The sequence below is a fragment of the Anguilla rostrata genome, chromosome 12 (assembly GCF_018555375.3).
Source record: "Anguilla rostrata isolate EN2019 chromosome 12, ASM1855537v3, whole genome shotgun sequence".
Taxonomy (NCBI): domain Eukaryota; kingdom Metazoa; phylum Chordata; class Actinopteri; order Anguilliformes; family Anguillidae; genus Anguilla; species Anguilla rostrata.
Genome location: NC_057944.1, coordinates 28,131,803 through 28,151,453, shown reverse-complemented (window position 1 = coordinate 28,151,453; position 19,651 = coordinate 28,131,803). Strand labels below are relative to the sequence as shown.

At 41.7% G+C, this 19,651-nt stretch overlaps 1 protein-coding gene across 1 annotated transcript in view; it reads right to left on the bottom strand.

Annotated features, from left to right (window-relative positions):
- Positions 1 to 8,447: 8,447 nt before the first annotated feature.
- The window catches only part of timm50 (translocase of inner mitochondrial membrane 50 homolog (S. cerevisiae)), a 28,996-nt gene continuing 17,792 nt past the window's right edge, over positions 8,448 to 19,651 (bottom strand). Inside the window, exons 7-11 of the mRNA XM_064301948.1 lie at positions 16,995 to 17,099; positions 15,144 to 15,242; positions 10,824 to 10,980; positions 10,348 to 10,454; positions 8,448 to 9,444 (exon numbers count right to left, since the gene is read on the bottom strand). Coding sequence (XP_064158018.1) covers positions 9,343 to 9,444; positions 10,348 to 10,454; positions 10,824 to 10,980; positions 15,144 to 15,242; positions 16,995 to 17,099 — 570 coding nt within the window. The 3' untranslated portion in view covers positions 8,448 to 9,342. The remainder of the gene's footprint in view (positions 9,445 to 10,347; positions 10,455 to 10,823; positions 10,981 to 15,143; positions 15,243 to 16,994; positions 17,100 to 19,651) is intronic.

The window sequence follows — 19,651 nt, the reverse complement described above, 5'->3', positions numbered from 1 at the left end:
ATACATTAATCTTTGATTTGATCTTTGGGCTTTATATCGAAGTGTTTGGTGTCTGGACATTCTTTCACAAAGTCGTTTAACTTGGTCTACTTTGGACGAGATAGGCAAATGCAGGTGTTTTCTGAATATTTGGCCAACAGAACTATTTGGTTTATCAGAGCGCAACACTTTATACTGTGTTATGGGCACAATTAAGTTCTTTCACAAACTGACCTACTCGCAATAACTCCATAAGGGATTTTTTTACTCGAAGGCCAAGGGAAACTCAGGGTATATAGACGCAATTATTGTATCATTAGGTCGTGGCTTACTATTATTATTATTATTATTATTATTATTATTATTATTATTATTATTATTATTATTTAATAATGATAATAATAATAGTAATAATAAAATTTAGTAGGGTGCATTTGTTTTGATTTGTGTTGTTTGATTTGTGTGTCATAAACACACAAACACACACACACACACACACACACTATATATATATATATATATATATATATATATATATATATATATAATAAGTGATAGCACTGTTGCTAATGGCAGGTTTACAGTGAATCGGAAAGAAATCGTCAGTTTTCTTTATGTAAACTGAAATGTGTCGCATGCTGTTAATTTCTTCGTGAACGTTGTCATTTTCTTTTCTTGGGAGGGCCGACGTGGATTGCGCATAGCAGGGTTAGCGCGTGGTGTCCCCACTCCCCCTTAATTCAGTTCAGAAAATTTAATTGTTCTGACGCGTGCGAGTCGTTAGACCGCCAGGTCTCGGGTGGAGAGCCTTTTATTGTGCTACCGGGAGATCCGGAGCGGTCTTTTGTTATCTTGGTTTGGGTTGTAGGTTTGCGGGAAGGAGGGGGTTGTGGGGGGTAGCACGAAGAGATGTTCGGATAATTACTTTTGTGGAGGCTTCATGCTTACAGCTGTATGGTAATTAACGGCACCTGGCTATACTGTGCCCCGACCGCTCTTATCTGGTAGCCCACCATTCCACTACGTAATAACCACATAATCTGGTTTGTTCACAGAATACCTAGTAATACCTGATGCCGCACTTTTGAACATCGACAAGTGTAAAATAAAAAAACATAAAAGCAGTTAAAGCCACTTTAAGACATTCTAAGATTATTTACTGGGTCAAGGGCATTTGAGAAATGAGGGCAGTGGACATCGGCTATATACGAGTAACAAAGAAAACTACTGAAAGAATTATTTAATATTTTAGTTCTGTATTTTAATACATGGAAATCTTACTGAAATTTGGTATTTCGACCCAATCTTCACGTACAGTAGGCCTACTTATTTCCATGGGAATTTAGAAGCATCTCAAATGCGCGCAATTGAATATTCGTGTCCCCATAACATTCGTATTAGTAAAATGTACATGTCTGTTCTTGTTCGTATCCATTGTAATCAAATAAATGGCAGGTGGATGGTATAAAGAAATCTGTGTTATTATTTTGGATAAATGTTGGTTCTATTATAATAACCCATGAGCTGTTGGCCGCGGGGTGGTCCGAATTTGATCCGAACGATCTGTCTATGCCATATGTTTTTTTTCCCTTCCCAATACCACAATCGGTTATATTTAGACAGGCAACCAATTCACATTTGATAAAACTTTACTAAAAGGTGCAAATATTTGAATTAAGAAAGAAAGAAAGAAAGAAAAATGTTATTCTGTATGAATCAGTGAATTACTGTTATTCATATAAAATACATTTTAAAAGTAGCATTTGTGAAGATGTTTTCACTTCCCCGAAAGTTTCATGCACAATGTTGACGAACTCTGTTATGACATAATCGATGTTTTCAGCAGCTGCACCTGGGCGCATGTTCTACAAGTGAGACACCCCTTTACTTGATGCTTTCAAACATTGTTCCTTTGAAATCTTGTTAATTCATATATGGAGTCTGGCGTGTGCCTTAAAAGCAATTTTTGTGTCTGCCTTTGCCACATGTCTAACAGAGTGGGTGTGTTTGGCGGGGAGGGGGGGCGGCGCGAACGCAGACAAAGCGCTGCTTTACAAACTGTTGCTCATCTTTGGCGCTCTTCTATTGTGATTCTAATGAAGGCAGCGCGTGCCTCCGCTGGCCCTGACTTTATCCCAGGCACGCTTCGACTGAACCGCATCACAAAAGAAAAAAAGGGGGGCGGTGGGGGTGTAGATGAAACTCCATTGTCTCTGTTTAGTTGAACAATTACCCAGACTGGGCGCTTTCCTGGTTTGAGTTCCAAGCCACAACAAAGAGTAGCTAAATACAAATACATGAACCTTGGAGTAAACAATGAGTTGTTGTAACATGAACCCGTAATCGCACCGATCCTATAAAGTCGAGAAACATGTCGCTTCATAGTACAACAACGTAGATGATGTGATTGCATGACATGGTGCATTTAGTAAGTTTTGGTTTGAATATTTATAACAATACCAACGTAATTTGATAACATTGTGATGACAGCGTTACCATTTAATACTTTGCGCGTTACATTCTGGATACAGAATGATGTTTTACGCAAACACTTAGTCAATGTATTCATACGCTCCTTAGTAAATACAGCATTTTATATACCTACCTACATAAGCAAAACATAAAATAAACGGATTTTCCTTAGCGGAAGACCCAAAAGAAAAGAGTGCATATGTGCCTACTGCACATGAGCAAATTCTCTCCTTATGTTAAAAATTGTTTATAAAACATCACTGGAGGTGTGCCGACACCTGGCGCTTCACTCCACGTGCCAGATATCCAAATGGCCTTGCAGTTCTAGCTTTTGTTCTAAAGCGGCGTGTGTCTGTCCATGGTGTTACAACGGGGCGGGGAAAAAGAGAAGACGGGCCATGGGTGCGGAAGACACACGGCTAGGGACTTTTCAAAGGTGTTACCCAGTGGCAGAAGGCATAGGGTGCTATACACATTTGCGCCTTGGAAAGAGGTGTCAAAAGCTACACCTTGTGCTGGAGAGAAACGGATTCCCATGCTTTCGAATGCCGACAAGGACCTTTCCTCATGTAGCCTATGTGGCCTACCTCCTATTTCAGTTATCGCCAATGCAGTTTGTTCGCACCATTTGAAAACAGCCCTCTGCGTATTAGGCAATTATTCCCTCGCATCGCCACGTCGGCAGCTGTGGAATCTGTAGGAATATTTTCTTAATGCAACCACAACGTGGAAAGGCCTCCATATTCCCCAAGAGCAAACATATCAATTGGGCTCTTGTTCTTGTCTTCTTCCCAAAAAGGTCAGGTTCTATATCTGCATATAGCACAACGGCACATATAGAACATAAATAGTCTACAATTAGATGTTATGTCGTAATAGCCTGGCAATGATGTAGCTTAATATCCCAAAGCAAATATGACGTATTTAAAGGCTTTGACTACATTCAGAGCACCACATGACCGAGTTCAAATTGGCACGTGTGCCCTGTCCAGGGGAGGTTGTTAAAGTAAAAAGCTTTGACACCTCCCAATCTGTAGCTCTGTGTGAATTGGCCGGCCACATGCTCTTGGTTATTTTCATTTTCCTGCAGTTAACGGTTGGAAATATTTGGCACACAACCACATTGACACTCTGCAACATGGTGCACATTCATTTGTTTTTCAGAAGTCAGGGAAGAACCAATCTAACCAATCGTTCCATTTTGTTTTGACCAGTTAGTACGTGCAATATAAATAGCTACTGCACATGTGTCTTTGGGACTGGCGAGTAGGCTACATTTGCCAGTTTCTAGAAACTTTTATTTATTTATTTATTTTGCATTTATACTATCGATTATAGTTACCGTTTGTATATCTTGACAGAACAAATGACTGGCATGCAACTCAATCTGTACAGTGGCATAGACTACAGGTGTCATTTGCCTTATTTGTTTCAGTTTACAGACATATGAATGATAATCTAGTTCTGGTTCAGTTCTTGCCTTGCATTTAAAAAATGAACCTTTTTTAGGAGTGCAACATAATGCAATGTTTGACAGAAGCATTGGTGTAAATGTTTTCCAGCGTAGCTGAGTAAAGAAAAGTAACCTGTGTGCTTACAGTCATAGGAAGATGGCGGTGTCCGTTTGATGCAATTCAGAGACGAATTCATTACATTAAGGTCTTATATAAACAGAGCTGATATATAGGTTACCACAATATGTTTTTTAAATAGACGTGATAAATCATAGCTGAAACAATACAAGAGGAAGTCTATACAGCACAAAATGTGTTATATTGGGTTCTCTTGCCAAAATGGGTAACTGTATCACTCGTGTTTTCATTTGCGTATTTTAAAAAAAATTTAAAAAGTTTTTTGAAGTGTAGCCTACAAGAGAATCTAAATAAAACTGAAGGAAACGCCACTCTTCACTAGAAGTTATTGACATTTTCAACTTAAAGTCAACAAAAGAACAGTTGAGTTTCTCAACCACTCGAAACCTACACGGTGCAACGCAATTCCCTTAAACAAAAATAATTAAAACACCAGTCAATAGAATGTTTGAATGCTATTGTTCATGACCATAAATAATTCAAAAACACATAATGTATTTGTATGCGCCAATCCATTGTTTCCCGTAAAGAACGCGGATGTAGGCCTATTTGTTGCCATTTTCCTGATTATTTCACCAAAAGTGACAATTTATGAAAAGAGAATCATATTGCATTCAAAAGTTATAGCAGTGATGCAGGTGAGTCTTCAGCAAGTGGCATTGATTATTTAGGGGTATTGCGCAAGTGGAACAATATGATCATTAACATTTATTCACGTTCAATTAACTGTTGAGAAAGGATATACGAATGTATATTACAGGCGGTCTTAAGGCGCGCCAAAAGAGTTAGGTTGGTGGTAATTTGGTTAAGACGCGGTAACTTAAGTGACTTGCGTAAATACGGCACGCTTTTAGACTTTGACCTGTAACCTCAGGTTAAGAGCGGAATTCTTGGCGCGAGAGGTGCGCGCTGTCAAGAACTAGTGTAGCCTAGGTTACATTTGTGAAGAAGGAAAACAAAGACTAAACCTGTCTTGTCTTTCAAGTGATTGAGCGATGCTGTAGGCTAGTTAAACTTTGTAACTATCATAGAAAACCCCCTCCGCGCATAGTTTGGAACCTGGATGCTTGCTGAGTAAGAAAACGACAGAATTAAGAATGTTGAGCACAAATGGTTTCGGAGAAATGTTTTCATTCACATAAATGCGAAATTGTAAATAAAAAAGCCAAGTGAAACGTAGCTTATTACAAAATCTTCAGCATAAACAGATCCCGTTTGCGCGATCTGTCCGACATTTTGACAGATACGCAGATGCTTGAATAGTTTATAAACTTATATAGCCTAAGCATAATTCATTAACAAAAAAAATCAAACTCTGACAGTATATGTTAGTTGAGCGTGGTTGAGAAACTCAGTTAATCACGAAATAGACTTAATTAATTTCAAATCTTTATATATATATATATATATATATATATATTAAGAGAGAGATTAATTAAGTTTATTTCGTGATTATCAACTAAAAGAAATTGGACACACGGAGTTCATAAATATATAATCACATGTGCACTGATACGAATTGGAATTGATTATGTCTAAACAGACCAACTAATATTTGACCTCAGGATTGGGAGATTGTTTGATGAGTGTGACTAATCTTTTAGTGTCACAACCGATCATGGATCCTGGTTGTTTGCAAAGTGCAGGCATAATAAGGAAGTAATTTCTAAGTACTCCCTGTTATTTAGGCTATCAGTGGATGGTTTATCCCATTCCTAATCCACGGACTCATCGGTATTAAAGCACCTTTAAGTGGATTGTGGAAAGTATGTTTTAACCTCTAAGCAGGTTTAAAAAACCAAATTCAATCACCATTGGCAATCGAATATCCAAGAAAGCAGATGGAAAAGAACGACCGATGGCAGACTGTGAAGTAAAGCTGTAAAAAAACTGAAACTGTAAAAATAATTAGTTAATGGCTTAAATAGTGTCAGTAATCAGAACGAAGGTTACCTAAATTATTAATGTTTATTATATATAGTATTATTTTGTATCAACTATAAAATAAGTCTGCCAATCAGTATTTTGATGTGTTTCTAAAGCAACATGAGGCAACTGACGAAGTTACCAAATAGTCAGTGCTCAAACTGTAGGTGCATCAGTCACAAAACAGTGATCCATATGAAAAAAAAAATGATGAAAATGTTTATAATCAGAAGATTATAAGTAGAACTAAGATTCCTTTCTCTGCTCAGTAATGTACTCTGTGCAGTAATTCAGCCTCTCCTTCAAAGGACAAAACTAGATACATTGGATCTGAACAACTAATGAACTAATTTCTAAATTGACATTTCTTTCTAAAAATTTGAAAATAAAAATAGTCTGTAAATAACTTAAATGTGCATTGAACAGTGATAATCTCTGAAAAATTCTAGTCAAACATAAAGTACCCTTTCCAGTTTCATACCAACGGATCTTAATGTAAACCTGAATTGATTTGAGCAAGTTGGATCTTTTAATGAATTGTTTAATGGATCTTAACCTCTAACAGTTGGCTTTTTGGAATGTTTTCCCCTGCAAAATTTGAAGTCAGTGTTCTAGAAGTCCATTGCTTTCAGTTACAGGTCATGACTGCTACATCAGCTCCAGAATGGTCAGTTAAGAACATTGTAATCACATGTGATCTTACACCTTAAAGGGTTAAAAGTTGGACGTTTCAAACTTTATTCCAGCTAGCCTAGTAAAGCAGACGTATATACAGTTAAGTCACAACACCATTTATAGAGTATTGTAAACAGAGAGCTGAGACCAAGGGTAATGAGCCATGTCAAGAGTATTGAGGTCACATAACTGCATCAGGAAATGGTGACCTGAATCGCTGCAACCAAACAAAGAAGTAATGAAATAAGGACTCGGGTGTTTTCATAACAGTCTTTGTCAGCTCCAGAGGGGTGAAGAAAAACTTGCACTCCAACCATTCTTCTCCGGTCATGGTCAGCAATCTAAAATCAAATCTAAAAAATGGTAACTTTTGTGAACAAAAGATGTTGACAAAATGATGTAACTGTACTGGATTTTCTATTTTCTAACATTTAGGCTTTTTCTACCTCCTCACTAGCACCTCAGGACTTGCACAGCATTTCTGATTTGTGATGAAGGGTAAAGCGTTGTCATGCAGACTATTTGATGATTTATGGAGTTTAGATCTTGGAAACAGATCCAAGGGGGGGGACCGTCCAACCTTGGGAAAACGCCAAAATTGTTCCCCCCAATAGTATCATAATGTATCGGGTGGTACTGTTAGTATCCCACAAAAAACCTCTTGGCCACCCCCTTCCCCCAAAAGCTGAAACGAGAACTACGTCCTTGGCCTAGTCAGTTGCAGTTAAAGGAGGTTCTTCATGAAGAAACAGAAGAAGCATTTAATTGACAAAATCCACTGACATTGTTACACAGAGTAACTACAGGTTTATGGTAATATCATGCAACATACGTATGGGGTAATGTAACTGGTACAAAGTCTCCTGCCAGGTACACAATGGTGTTTGTTATTCTTGTAGTTTTACTTTGGCCATTAGGGTGACCGCATGTTTGTGGGAATGACAGCACAATGCCCACACTTGCACACACCGCTCATCTTCTCCCACATTCCCAGGGAGTGGGGGTGCAAGTCAGTTTTTTTTTTTTTGGGGGTGTCTTTTGTAGCACATCAAGAAACCACAAGCATGGACAATTAAGTAGGACAGGGCATCTACTTTCTTTACAAAAAAGAAATAACTTAAAAATTGTTTTTAAAAAGGTGAACTTTGTTATTTACCTTGGCACAGCATGACTGAAAGTAAAACAGGCATTTCACTACTCTATTTTTCTCTTGATGGAAGCAAATAAATTGAATATATGAAAACTGCATGTTATGAATGTCAAGTTTACTACGTTTTTATTATTTTCAAATGAATGATAGTTCTTAATGCCAAGTTACATGATGTCAAAAACACCAGTGATTAAAGTCAAACCAAACCCATTCCTTGGCATTTTGAAATATTTAAAATGCAACTCCAAGACCCGGCAAACTTGTCAGGTTTAATGCAAAGACCATTAATTATTCACTGGAGAAATGGCCTTGTGGGGGCAAGGCCCTTTATGTTTATGATTCTCTTGCCTTAAAACCATTCATGGCACCTACAGCAAAAGCTGAAACAGGACATTTTGCATGCACATATCTTTTGGACGCAGCTTAAAGTGTAAAAGGAGAATGCCACAGTGGCAGAAAATTTATGGGATAGGTTCCACCTGTGTCCATAAAAGTTTATGAGCCAAATGAGCAACCTAAGGTAAGAGGTCTAGATGACTCATTACATAACCGAGGTGGACTTGTGCAAGAGGTACAGAAGTAAGCTGCCTTAGATAACCACTTCAGATCACCACACCTTCTCCATTAATCAAACACTCACATAATACAGTTGGTAATATGTAGCGGTCATTTATTGTGGAGTCTATGATGGTTCACATCGATCGCATTTCACTGGACATTTGACAAGGAAACCAAACCACAGTGGGGGCCATTTAAAGTTCATTCAGAGATGGCGCCAGTGCAGTCTCTCCTCCGTCAGCTCGGTTTCTTCAGGATGTAACTCTTGAGCGACCCATCGCCAAGGATGCAGCACGTCCATCCTCCCGGGAGGGAAGTGGGCTCACCGAAGCGGTGGATTCTCCTCCGGTGGAGGGGATGGAAGATGAAAGTTTCTGAGTACACATTATTAAACCGCTGCTCCTTTCCTACTGTATTCTTGGTTATTGGCTTGCCAAAAAAAAAAAAAAAAGCAAGGAGCACTGGAAATTTGTTGAGCACAGAGTCACCAGGAGTCCTTAGCTCTTCCCACCAGTGGATGCCCCAAGTCCAGACCAAGTGCGTTGGGCTGCTGAAAGAGTCTACAGTTGAGAGTGCTCTGTCTGTAAGGTCACAGTTTAGTGGATGAAAGGGAGACCCCCACCCACCCCTCCCCCTTCCACCATCACAGAAGTTGATGAAAATGTTTGCAAACAGACAACGAACAGAACAAACATGAGCACAGGCCACTCCTCATGCCCATGGGCCTTTTCTTTTTTTTAAATCTCCCAGACGTGCCTTCGCCACTGCAGACGCACTGGATGTTTTCTGGAGCCATGCCCCGCCCCCCCAAGCTGCTGTGACACTCCCATCGTGCTGAGAGTAGATTGGACGGTTATACCCCCCCACCCCCCCCCCAAAACAAACACAATCTCTTGCCCTTCCCGTCTTCTGCCCCCACCCAAAGCCGTCCCATTCGCAGGCTGCCTGGAGAAGAGGGGCTGCGATTGGTGGCACAAGTGCGAGGGCGGTTCACTGCTGCTTGGAGCGGGACCAGAACCGGCTGGCGATCGAACCCAGGGATAGACTCTGCTTCTTCTGCTTGGAGAGCTCCGCTAGCCGTTGTTCCTCTTCCTGCAATAAACACAATCAAACATGCAGAATCCAAAACGACTCAACTACAGGATGCCAGGATGCTTTTTGACCCTTGTGATTTTTTACATGAACACACACCTAAGAGTTACTCACAGTAGTCTGTTTGACAAGTTTGTTTTCCATACTGAAATGGTAAATGGTAAATGGACTGCATTTATATAGCGCTTTTATCCAAAGCACTTTACAATTGATGCCTCTCATTCGCCAGAGCAGTTAGTGGTTAGGGGTTAGGTGTTTTGCTCAAGGACACTTCGACATGCCCAGGGCGGGGTTTGAACCGGAAACCCTCCGACTGCCAGACAATCGGTCTTACCTCCTGAGCTATATCGTCCTGAGCTATATTCTTGCCAGTTACTGCAAAGACTTGCAGTAACTGGCAAAATAAAACAATGTCTCGCAAGTGGATGGGATTTCCTCTTGGGCAAATACAGTCAATGCACAATGCACAAGCTGAGTACATTGCACAGCAGATATGATATCAGTACTGCTGATTTCCTGACCTAAAGGCAGGTGCAGGATGGTGGATGCAGTAGGTGTGAATCTGATTTGGTGGTGCATGATAGTGGATGCATTATGCCTGAATCTGTTTCGGCAGTGCAGCATGGAGGATGCAGTAGGCCTGAATCTGTTTTGGTGGTGCAGGATGGTGATGCAGTAGGCCTGAATCTGTTTCGGTGGTGCATGATAGTGGATGCGGTATGCCTGAATCTGTTTTGGCAGTGCAGGATGGAGGATGCAGTAGGCCTGAACCTGTTTTGGTGGTGCATGATAGTGGATGCAGTAGGCCTGAATCTGTTTTGGCAGTGCAGAATGGTGGATGCGGTATGCCTGAATCTGTTTTGCCAGTGCAGGATGGTGGATGCAGGACACAAGGGTGCATACCTCTGCCAGCTGTGCTTGTCTGCGTTTGAAGGCTTCAATGGGGTCCTCTTCGTGGGCATAGTTTTCTAGGACAGTGCGCACATCCTCCACTCCGCTGACGGCAATGGCTGTCAGACAGAGACAGACAGACAGGAGTGGTGAGACAGGTGAGCTGACCTGAGATCAGCGTTTAATGTCCTCAGTATGATCTGAGAATATGGCACTGTGAAATTTCTGTTCACATGAAACCAACACAGTATCACAAATGCTGAGGGCTACTCATGCCTGAGACTCATAAACTGTGTGCGTGCATGCGTGCGTGCGTGCTTGGTGTGATGTGATGTGATGTGTGTGTGTGTGTGTGTGTGCACGTGCACATTGTTTGGCGTGTCTGTGTGCTTGCCTAAAAAAATCAAATGAAATAGATCAGCTGAACATGACACCTCATTGAATCAGCTGTAACACGGTTAGACAACTACACCACACATGGCACCCACTCTTGAGGAAGGTGGCCAGGTCATACAGAGTCCGGTCCTCAGAGTTGCCGTCCCATTTGCGCAGCGCCATGCCGTTGAAGGGCTGCAGGCTGAAGGCCTCGCGTTTGCAGTCCACCACAATCACCTTGGAGGTGTCCCGGTTCAGACAGGACACGTCCTGCAGGAAGAGAGAGAGAGGGAGCACAGGGCCCTCAGCACTTACACTTAAGGACAGCATCACACCAGGAAAGAGATCATAAAAGTAGGAAATCATACTCTTTTAAAACGAAACACGTGAACAAAGAGACTTATAATCCACCTCTGATGGACTTAAGTCCATCAGACTTCATCTCAATCAGTGATTTATAAAATAAAAATATCTATTATTCTGCAGGCTCGGTTTTGGCTGTAGCTTTACTCGTCTCTGGCTCTAATGCTGGTTTTCAAGCTGGAATGCCTGTGCTAAATAATTTAATTCTTGAAAAAACCTTGACGGTGCAATTATTCAGATAAGTAAAACTGCTATATCAAAAAGTAACACATCAAAATTTCAGATAAAATGGAAAATAAAATAAATGACAATAAACAAAAGACAACATACACATAAACACAATAAGTTTACACAATAAACACACAAATACAGGCCCAAAACTCAAGAGTTCCTAAGCGTGTACCATCTACAACCAAAATATGTTGCACAATCACTGACAGGTCCTGGCACAAGTCGTTAGCAACTTTAGCAATACTGTTTATACTGGCAAGATAACATCATTTACCATGATGCAGTCACCGTTTTGTGAGTGTTGCCAGTTGGGGGGTGGGGGCAAATCCAAAACCAACGTTTTGATCACTGCAATGCCCATTACAAATGTAAAGCTTGTCTTTACTGGATTGGGATACATTTTAATGCAGACCTGTTCCTTACACAGACATTAGCACAAACATACATAAGCTTAATTCACTGAACAAGCCTATTACTTTGTGTTCTGGCTGAACCATCACCAGCTCACTACAGTTTCTGGTGAGGAAAGCAAGTTCACTCTTTCTGGCTGACTATATATCCCATATAGGCCATTCTCCACTATGACAAAATAACTATTTAAGGTATATTATATATTTTAAGCAAATATCATGCAAATTAAAATAATGCCACAGGTATTTAAAAAGCTGTGACTTCCTGCACAATCGGTTACCTGCTCAGTTCTACTACACATACAATATCAATATTAAAACCTTCATCAACTTAAGCGCAGTATTCTGACGTCAGGTTAAACTGCTCTTGCCGCACAGCTTGTGTGGGGCTTTAAGATGCACTGCCTTATACTCATGCAGGCACGAAGACCCGTAATCTCAGACAATCAAGGACAAGTTAAAAATAAAACCAACAAGTGTAACAGAATGCAAGCCATGCCTCCACAGCACATTTTAAAAACACAAACTATGTATGAACACGTACACAGACGTAGGTGTAGGTGTATGAACAGGCCCCCCCCGACCCCCCAGCCGCACACACACGCATACGCATACGCACACGCACACACCCCTACACACACCCACTTTCTCCAGGCCCAGCTGTCCCCCCGTGCAGTCTTGATGTTTGGCATGGAGCAGATGGACAGGGACGCTATGTTTTCCACTGCTCAATCAAGGGGGTCATCTGTATCCCCCTGAGGTGCTGACACAAGCGTGGCACGGGTGGGGGGTGGGATGGGGGTTTTGGGGGGGTCCATGGGAAACCTGGGGGAGGGGCCGATACATCGGCACACTCCCGAAGCATTTCCAATAAATTACCCGCATCTGCCACTCCGCATTACCGCCGTTCCCCAAGGGGCTGGGGTTGGGGCTGGGGCCGGGGCTGGGGCCGTGGGGGGAGGAGGGGGGCGGTGTTTCTATCCGTCCTGCTGGGGATCAGTGGTAGAGAAGCGTGCTGGGCTACCCGTGCTTTTGTGTGCGCATGGGCCTGAAGGCGTGGGGTGGGATCGGGTTTCACAGCTGCCCACTGACTCTAATCCCAGGTGAGGCCACAGATCCGGAGGCGCGGGGTAGCCGGGGCAGGACCAGGAACGTTGCACACCTGTTAGCCGCACTCCTCAAGTGCGATCTCCAGGGCATTGCTGTGTGCGCGGGTGTGTGCGTGCGTCTAATTTTCTCAAGATTTGATTTTCCTCCAATAACGGAAAGAGGCAAACGGCCATTCACCTGTGATTCCACATTGAAATGGAAGATTAGTTAAATCTCCCATGATGATCAAAAACATTAGAGGGAAATAAAAAGTAACATCACATCAATTCTCTAAGCCCCATTAATACTAGCAGAGCCTGGCCTGTATCCACTTGAGGGTCTTCACTTGGTTGACATTTTGTTTACTTTGGCACCAAGTATTAAAGAAATGAGTCTTCCAAAGCTCTTGCAAGAGTAACAGGAATGGCCTCCATATTCATGAAAGGCCTAGTGTGATTGTGTGGGATAAACATCGAAAGCCATGGTTTGGCAGTTGGAAACTGAACACCATCAAAATTCAACATGGACAGACAACAAGGGAGAAGCTTGCTTCTTTCTTTCTTTCACTCTCTCTCTCTTTTCTTTTTCTCTTGCTCTCTCTCTTGCTCTGCTCCCCTGTTGATTTCAGAGGACCAGATGGGAGGTGAAGAAGGGAGCAGGGAGGATCAGGAGGAGGGGAAAGAAAGAGAAAAGAGTATGGACAGAGGGAACTGGGGGGAGGGGGGACTGCACTTGCACTGCTGTAATGCAGGAGGAACAGAGGGCACGTGTGCATGCACACCGAGCGGCCATACAGGCGGTTGTGGGGAGGAGGGGCATGTCTCCCCCCTCAAAACAACCCATGGCAGAAGCTGCACTCAGGATAGCCTCTTGTTAACTGAAGCAAAAGACCCCAGCCTTCCGTTGCATGTTTGTTACTTAAGCCCTTTAAGGTGTAAGATCACAAACGTGTGATTAGAATGTTCTTAACTGAACATTCTAATGCTGCTGTAACAATAACTATTGGTAATTGAAAGCAAATTCTGGAGTTCTAGAACACAGATATATAATTTGGATAAAACATTTTAAAAAACCTACTCTTCAAAGGGTTATAATATGTAAGAAAAAATATATACAGTAAAGGCTTTATATTATGGGAGGGGGTGCAGAGTTACACTCATTAATTTTTTATAGTTTGAAATGAATGGATAGTTTTAAAAGAGTGTAATTAACATGGAAAGAACTGACCTCTACAAATAATTAATGAACAGGTTATTGAAGACGCAAACATATTGAGTAAACCACCTTGCTTTTACTTAACAAATCTGGTTCAACTATCAGAATATACAGTACTTCCCTTCTATTGCATTTTTAACATTTATTACATGTCATAAACATGGAATTTAAATTGGGAGGGAAAACAGAATTTTGATTTAAAACCAACTAAAACAACTTGCATTCCTCTTCCTGCACAGTTCACAACAGGGCCATGGGGAAAGTCCGACAACAGTTTTCTTGAGGGGAAAGATCGTGGTCTTAAGAAGTAAAAATAATCTTTTCACTGGAGTTTCAATAAGGAAGGAAAAACTACAGCTTAACTGCAACAGGAATGCAGCACTTCTGCAGAGTCTGATAAGGGGGCTTTACTTCATTTGTTGTTTGAGTGTGGAGAGAGAGAGAGAGAGAGAGAGAGAAGAAAAGAAGACAGAAGGTTAATGGGGCACTAGAAAAGGGGAGGCAAGGCTAAAGAAAAAAAGAAAAAAGAAAAAAAGAATGACTATTGTCCAGAGCACTGGAGAGGGCCAGGGTAGAGGGGAAGGGAAGGGAAATCAATAGAGGGGCAGAAGGAGTGGAAGGGGTGTGTGTGGGGACACACAGGGGGCACTCACACTGGTGCAATGCCCCGGTCAGCGAAAAAAGGAGCTGGTTTGTATGGGTGGGTGGGGTCTGAAGTTCGACCAGGAGTTGAGAAAAACATACAAGCGGATACATACACAGAGCAGCAGGCCTACAGTCGGAGGGGAGTCTCCTAAACAGTCAACTTAGAGAAATTTATTTAAGCAAACATCAAGTTATTTTACTCATAGTTACAATGATGACCAAGGACATTCATAAATATATATATATTTGCACACGCATACACAAGCTCTCACACACACACACACAGAAAAGAAAAGACAAACAATCAAAGAAAATCAATGTAAAACTTCGAAGAAGATGGATACATTTTTGCCCTCTGACTAAGCGCACAAACGGAAAACAGTTCCAAAATCAGACACCAAGACACAGGAAAATTATCTTATTTTAAATTATTACCAGGAGCCAAAGTAAACGAGACTGCAGGAAGCATGTTCACGGTACCTTGACGTGGTGTCCTTCCATGTAGCGGGTTGCGTCCCTGAAAAGGCGGTACATGACAAACCCTTGGGGATCGATGCTGTCAATTAGAGGGTAGGCCGTCTGTCAGCAAACAACACATAAATACATACATGAAGATGGACACTAGCAAACCTCTGCAGATTCAAAATACCACTACTGGATTCAAACCGGGCCCTACTCCGAACATTTTTCCAAGGAACACGTATGTGCCTAAATTGAACATTTTAGGAGCACACCAATGCATCTCAATAAGTAGTCATGCTCCTAAATTATTTATCCAGTTAGTACACGTCAATTTTCACGAGCAAAGGCTCCTAGAATGGGAACACTGTAGAACTCTGACAAGTCAAGAAAGATGGTTCAAAATCATGGGCACAAAAACTCAAAGTTATAGAAAAACACATTTCCTTGGCAGGACCATTGATGATTGTTTTAGGGTTTCAAATCTCAGTGTGCCCAAAGAGACCTCCCACTGGCAGAGTTTACTGCAAAAGAATGTGCACGTGAAGGGCGGGTAAACAGAGTCAACCTGGCAGTGAACTTGCAGGGTGCCTTAGGTCCTGCCCAGTGACATAAACACTGGGACAAAACGACCCTAACGGCTGTAAACACTCATGGAGGTTCAGCCAAAACACCAAAACAGAGACCGACAACAAGGGGCCTAATTAAGGCAAGCGCTCATTTGCATCTTAATATTGCCCAGAGCAACAAAAATAAAGGACTCTTTTGCAGTGTAAGAAAGCAGACACTGCAACCACCTGCGGGCCCGTTTTTCACATATGATGGCCAGTTGTAGGGAGCAGGTGTGTCTGAAGGTCACACCTGGATTGAGGCTAAAACGCAGCATGTAAACAAACAAACAAACAAACTGGACTGAAGTACAGAATGGTCATCGCCCAAACCAGCCCTGTCAGGTGCATTGGACCTGCATGTAATGGCTCTGTGCTGGGGACGCCAACAGGCCCAGCTTTGTGATGGAAAATGGACACATTTGCACAAACGCGGGCAAGGTGCCACAACAAGCCAGCGACGCCCTGTAGCGACACAGGTACCGCTATGTGGAGAAGCCATAGCGGGTGGAGGTGGGAAATGCCATTGTTTAGGTGTGGCAGGTGTTTCACTCAAACAAATAATACATTGTGTTGACACAATAAGGGTGCATAATGAAGTGGAGGCCATCACACAAGCTTGTGCACGTTTAATGCACCTGTTCAAGTTTAAGGACAAGATCAGGCTAGAACAGTCTACCACACTTAGGGCTGGTTTCACAGACATAAATTAAGTTTAGTCCTGGACTAAATTGAGTTTTTCATGGAGAATCTGCACTCAAAATTTTATTTAGTCAAGGACAAGACCCAATCGGCATCTGTAAAACTGGCCTACAGACTTATTTAAAGTCAAATGTTTCAACCACCCCTCAAAGTTAACCCAACATTTTATCTAACTTTTTTCTTCTCTTGTAATTTGAAAAAATGAAATATGTTGGTTTATTGCACTGAATCACGAATGAAGAACCGATTTTCCACACAAGGGGAAATTTACAATATATCTCAGTAATGGTGTAGTCAGTCTTCCAGTGTTCTGCACAGAAGGGTTAAAATAACTGAGTGTGCCACATGCCCAACATATTGAAAACGATTTTTAAAAGCATTATTTAAAAGTTTTCTTCCAAAAACTTGAATGAATCGAGTATGACGATATTCCTCTATTCACTGAATCATTTTTAAGCTACTTTCTCAGACTATTTTTACTGTATTAAAACGGTGAGGACTGTGAAGCTAGAGAAAGGTGAACGGGTTCTTGCACACTGGGGCCTCTGCGTTTGGTGCTCACCATGCCCGTCTCGGCTGTGAAGATGACGATCTCGTACAGCGGCGCCAGCTGCTGGAACAGGTACTCTATGCCAGGCCTCTTTTTAAAGCGCCAGCCTGTCGCCAACTGGGGGATAAGGGGAAGTGGGGGGGGGGGTTTGACAGAAAAATGTATATTACTATTAACATTAACACAAACATGAGAAATAAAAAATAATGCTCACACTACTTTTGGAAACATCAGAGAGTCACAGATCAGTCCATTTCATTGAAAACAAAATTAAGTCCGGTTACATTCAGGGTAAGGTATAATCGAAGGAATCAGAATTTCATTTGCCTTGACATATTATGGTCATTTATTTTTATTGGACTGGAACATACAAGAGAGAGAGGGATGGTTGTACAGCAGTTAGGATCCTGTTCAGCTGGGGAGAGCAGTGCTATCTTGGCCTCTTTACTCTTTACTTGATTCCTTTGGTGCCTGTGTAAAAAGTTAAGAGCTAATAAAGAGCTGCCTCACTGTCAGAATCTTCTCACACCAAATTCTACACGATGAGTACGTTTCCATTCCCCATATGTCTATATTTGGAAGTGATTTAGGAAAAGGAAAAAGAAGACTCACTAGAAGAATAGGAGTTGCTGTCTATTTGCTACACCAGGGTTGTTTAATTAGTCTCTATATGTCATACTTTCAAGTCTGGGTTTATTTCATTTCTTTTATTAACCAATCAACATGATTTTTTTTTTTTTTACTGTTGCATGAATTCATTATCTCTCTCTCTCTTTCATTCTCTTTCTGACACAAACACACACACACATGCCAGGGAATTGATCATTTGCAGAAAACACCATTATGGCGGCACCACAAGCTAGCCAGATGAGCAAGCTAGTTAGCCACGGTTACAAAATTGTATGAGATGAAGCTGCAGGGCCTCCTGTGACCCCAGTTCTGCATCTAAAGATTAATTATGTTGTGTTGCCACTAGAAGTCCAGTATTTCATTAACCAGCAGTAGTGTAATGTGTAACTACAGTGCATCTGCCAACACTAGTCCACATTTCCTTTCGCTCGGCTTGATGTTCATGGCAATATTTTTAATATGTTCATGATTGTCACAGCTAACATAAGTTAAACAATTTTATAAATGTGAATAAAACATTGTCATGGCAAACGGTAACTGAGTGAAACATTACAACCGGACTGTCAGCAAACAATGAAAGGGAATGTGGGGTACAGTTACGTCCTGACAACTTGGAGCCTTTGAGATGAGGTACTTCTGCACCTGCTACTGAGGCTGCAGGAGACTTTCACTGCAAATCAGTGGAAATGTGTACAGAACTACTGAAAATTAAGCATGCTGCTGATAACACTGTAAATGATATGATTTTATTTTTAATGTAAACACGCACAGCTAAAGATAAAATAATTCAAAACCAGCTCTTCTGCAAATTAGCAGCTTGATTTTTCTGGACAGCATTAAACGATTAAAAATACTCAATAAAACTTAGAGCAAAAAACAAACTAGCCCCATTACAGAAACATGAAAGTCTGCTTTCCGTCCAAAGATATGTCCACATCTTCCCCTCCTGAAAGTGATTCTCCTGCCATTTGTCTGGGCCTCCTCAAGAGTGAATAAAGGTTGTTTTGTTAATCAGAAAAATTAATTCACCAGGTTTTCCCATGTTCCGTAAGGACATGTGCATTCATTCAAAGTGACTGACAGTAGACAGAAGATAGATAGCACAATACACCAAAGAACTGAGACTGTGGAACTCTGGATTGCTGACTGGGATATATAACTATCGTGTTTCTTTACAAGCCTCTTGAGCTCCATTGTTTGGGATCTGATTGGATATAAGGCACCTTATGGCAAATGAAACCATTAAGCAAATGTGGATGGGGGGAGTGGGGGGGCGTCTCTTTTTCCATTTTGTATTCTTCTGAAAAGGACATACAGTTGATGCAAGCGTTGGCTTTCACAGTTCCTTTTTCCCGCCTTCTCTGGCAGTGGAAATGAAAGCCCAGGAGAGCCGGGCTACCTGTTTGGGGTCTGCTGGATGCAGGTGTCTGCTTACAGGCGTGGCCCACCTGCTGCCTGCATGAGCGCGTGTCACACGCCCGCACAGCTCGCCAGGTGGGGCGCGGGACCAGACTGAAAGGGGGCAGGAGGGGAGTGGCCGGATTTTAGGGGTGGAGACAGGTGGCTGGCCTGCCAGGGGTCTGTCCAGATGGTTCTGACTCCGAGGGGCAAGGTGGTGTGTGTGTGCGCGTGTGCGTGTGGTGTGTGTGCGCGTGTTTGTTTGCGTATGTGTACGTGTGTATAGGGAGGGTTGTTACGAGAATGGCTTTTGTTAAACTCTGAACACAGCTTTTCATAGACATTTTTTTTTAAACTAAGCAAAAAACCAAAATTTTACCAGAGTGGTGAATGGGCAGTCTTCCTGTCATCTATAATGGCCATCTACTTGGCTTCAGTTGTAGATCAGTTTACAGTTTTACCTCCTTCATGCAACAGTACTTACGCTATAAAATGACATAGAGCAAAACATCAAAAACAAAAAAAAAAATTTTGAAACCCTACATTTTCTAATACAAGTATTAGAGAAAAATTAATACTGGACCAAAAAACTTTAAAGAAAATGTGACGCGTGTCCAAAACAGAAATGGCGAGCATGGAGC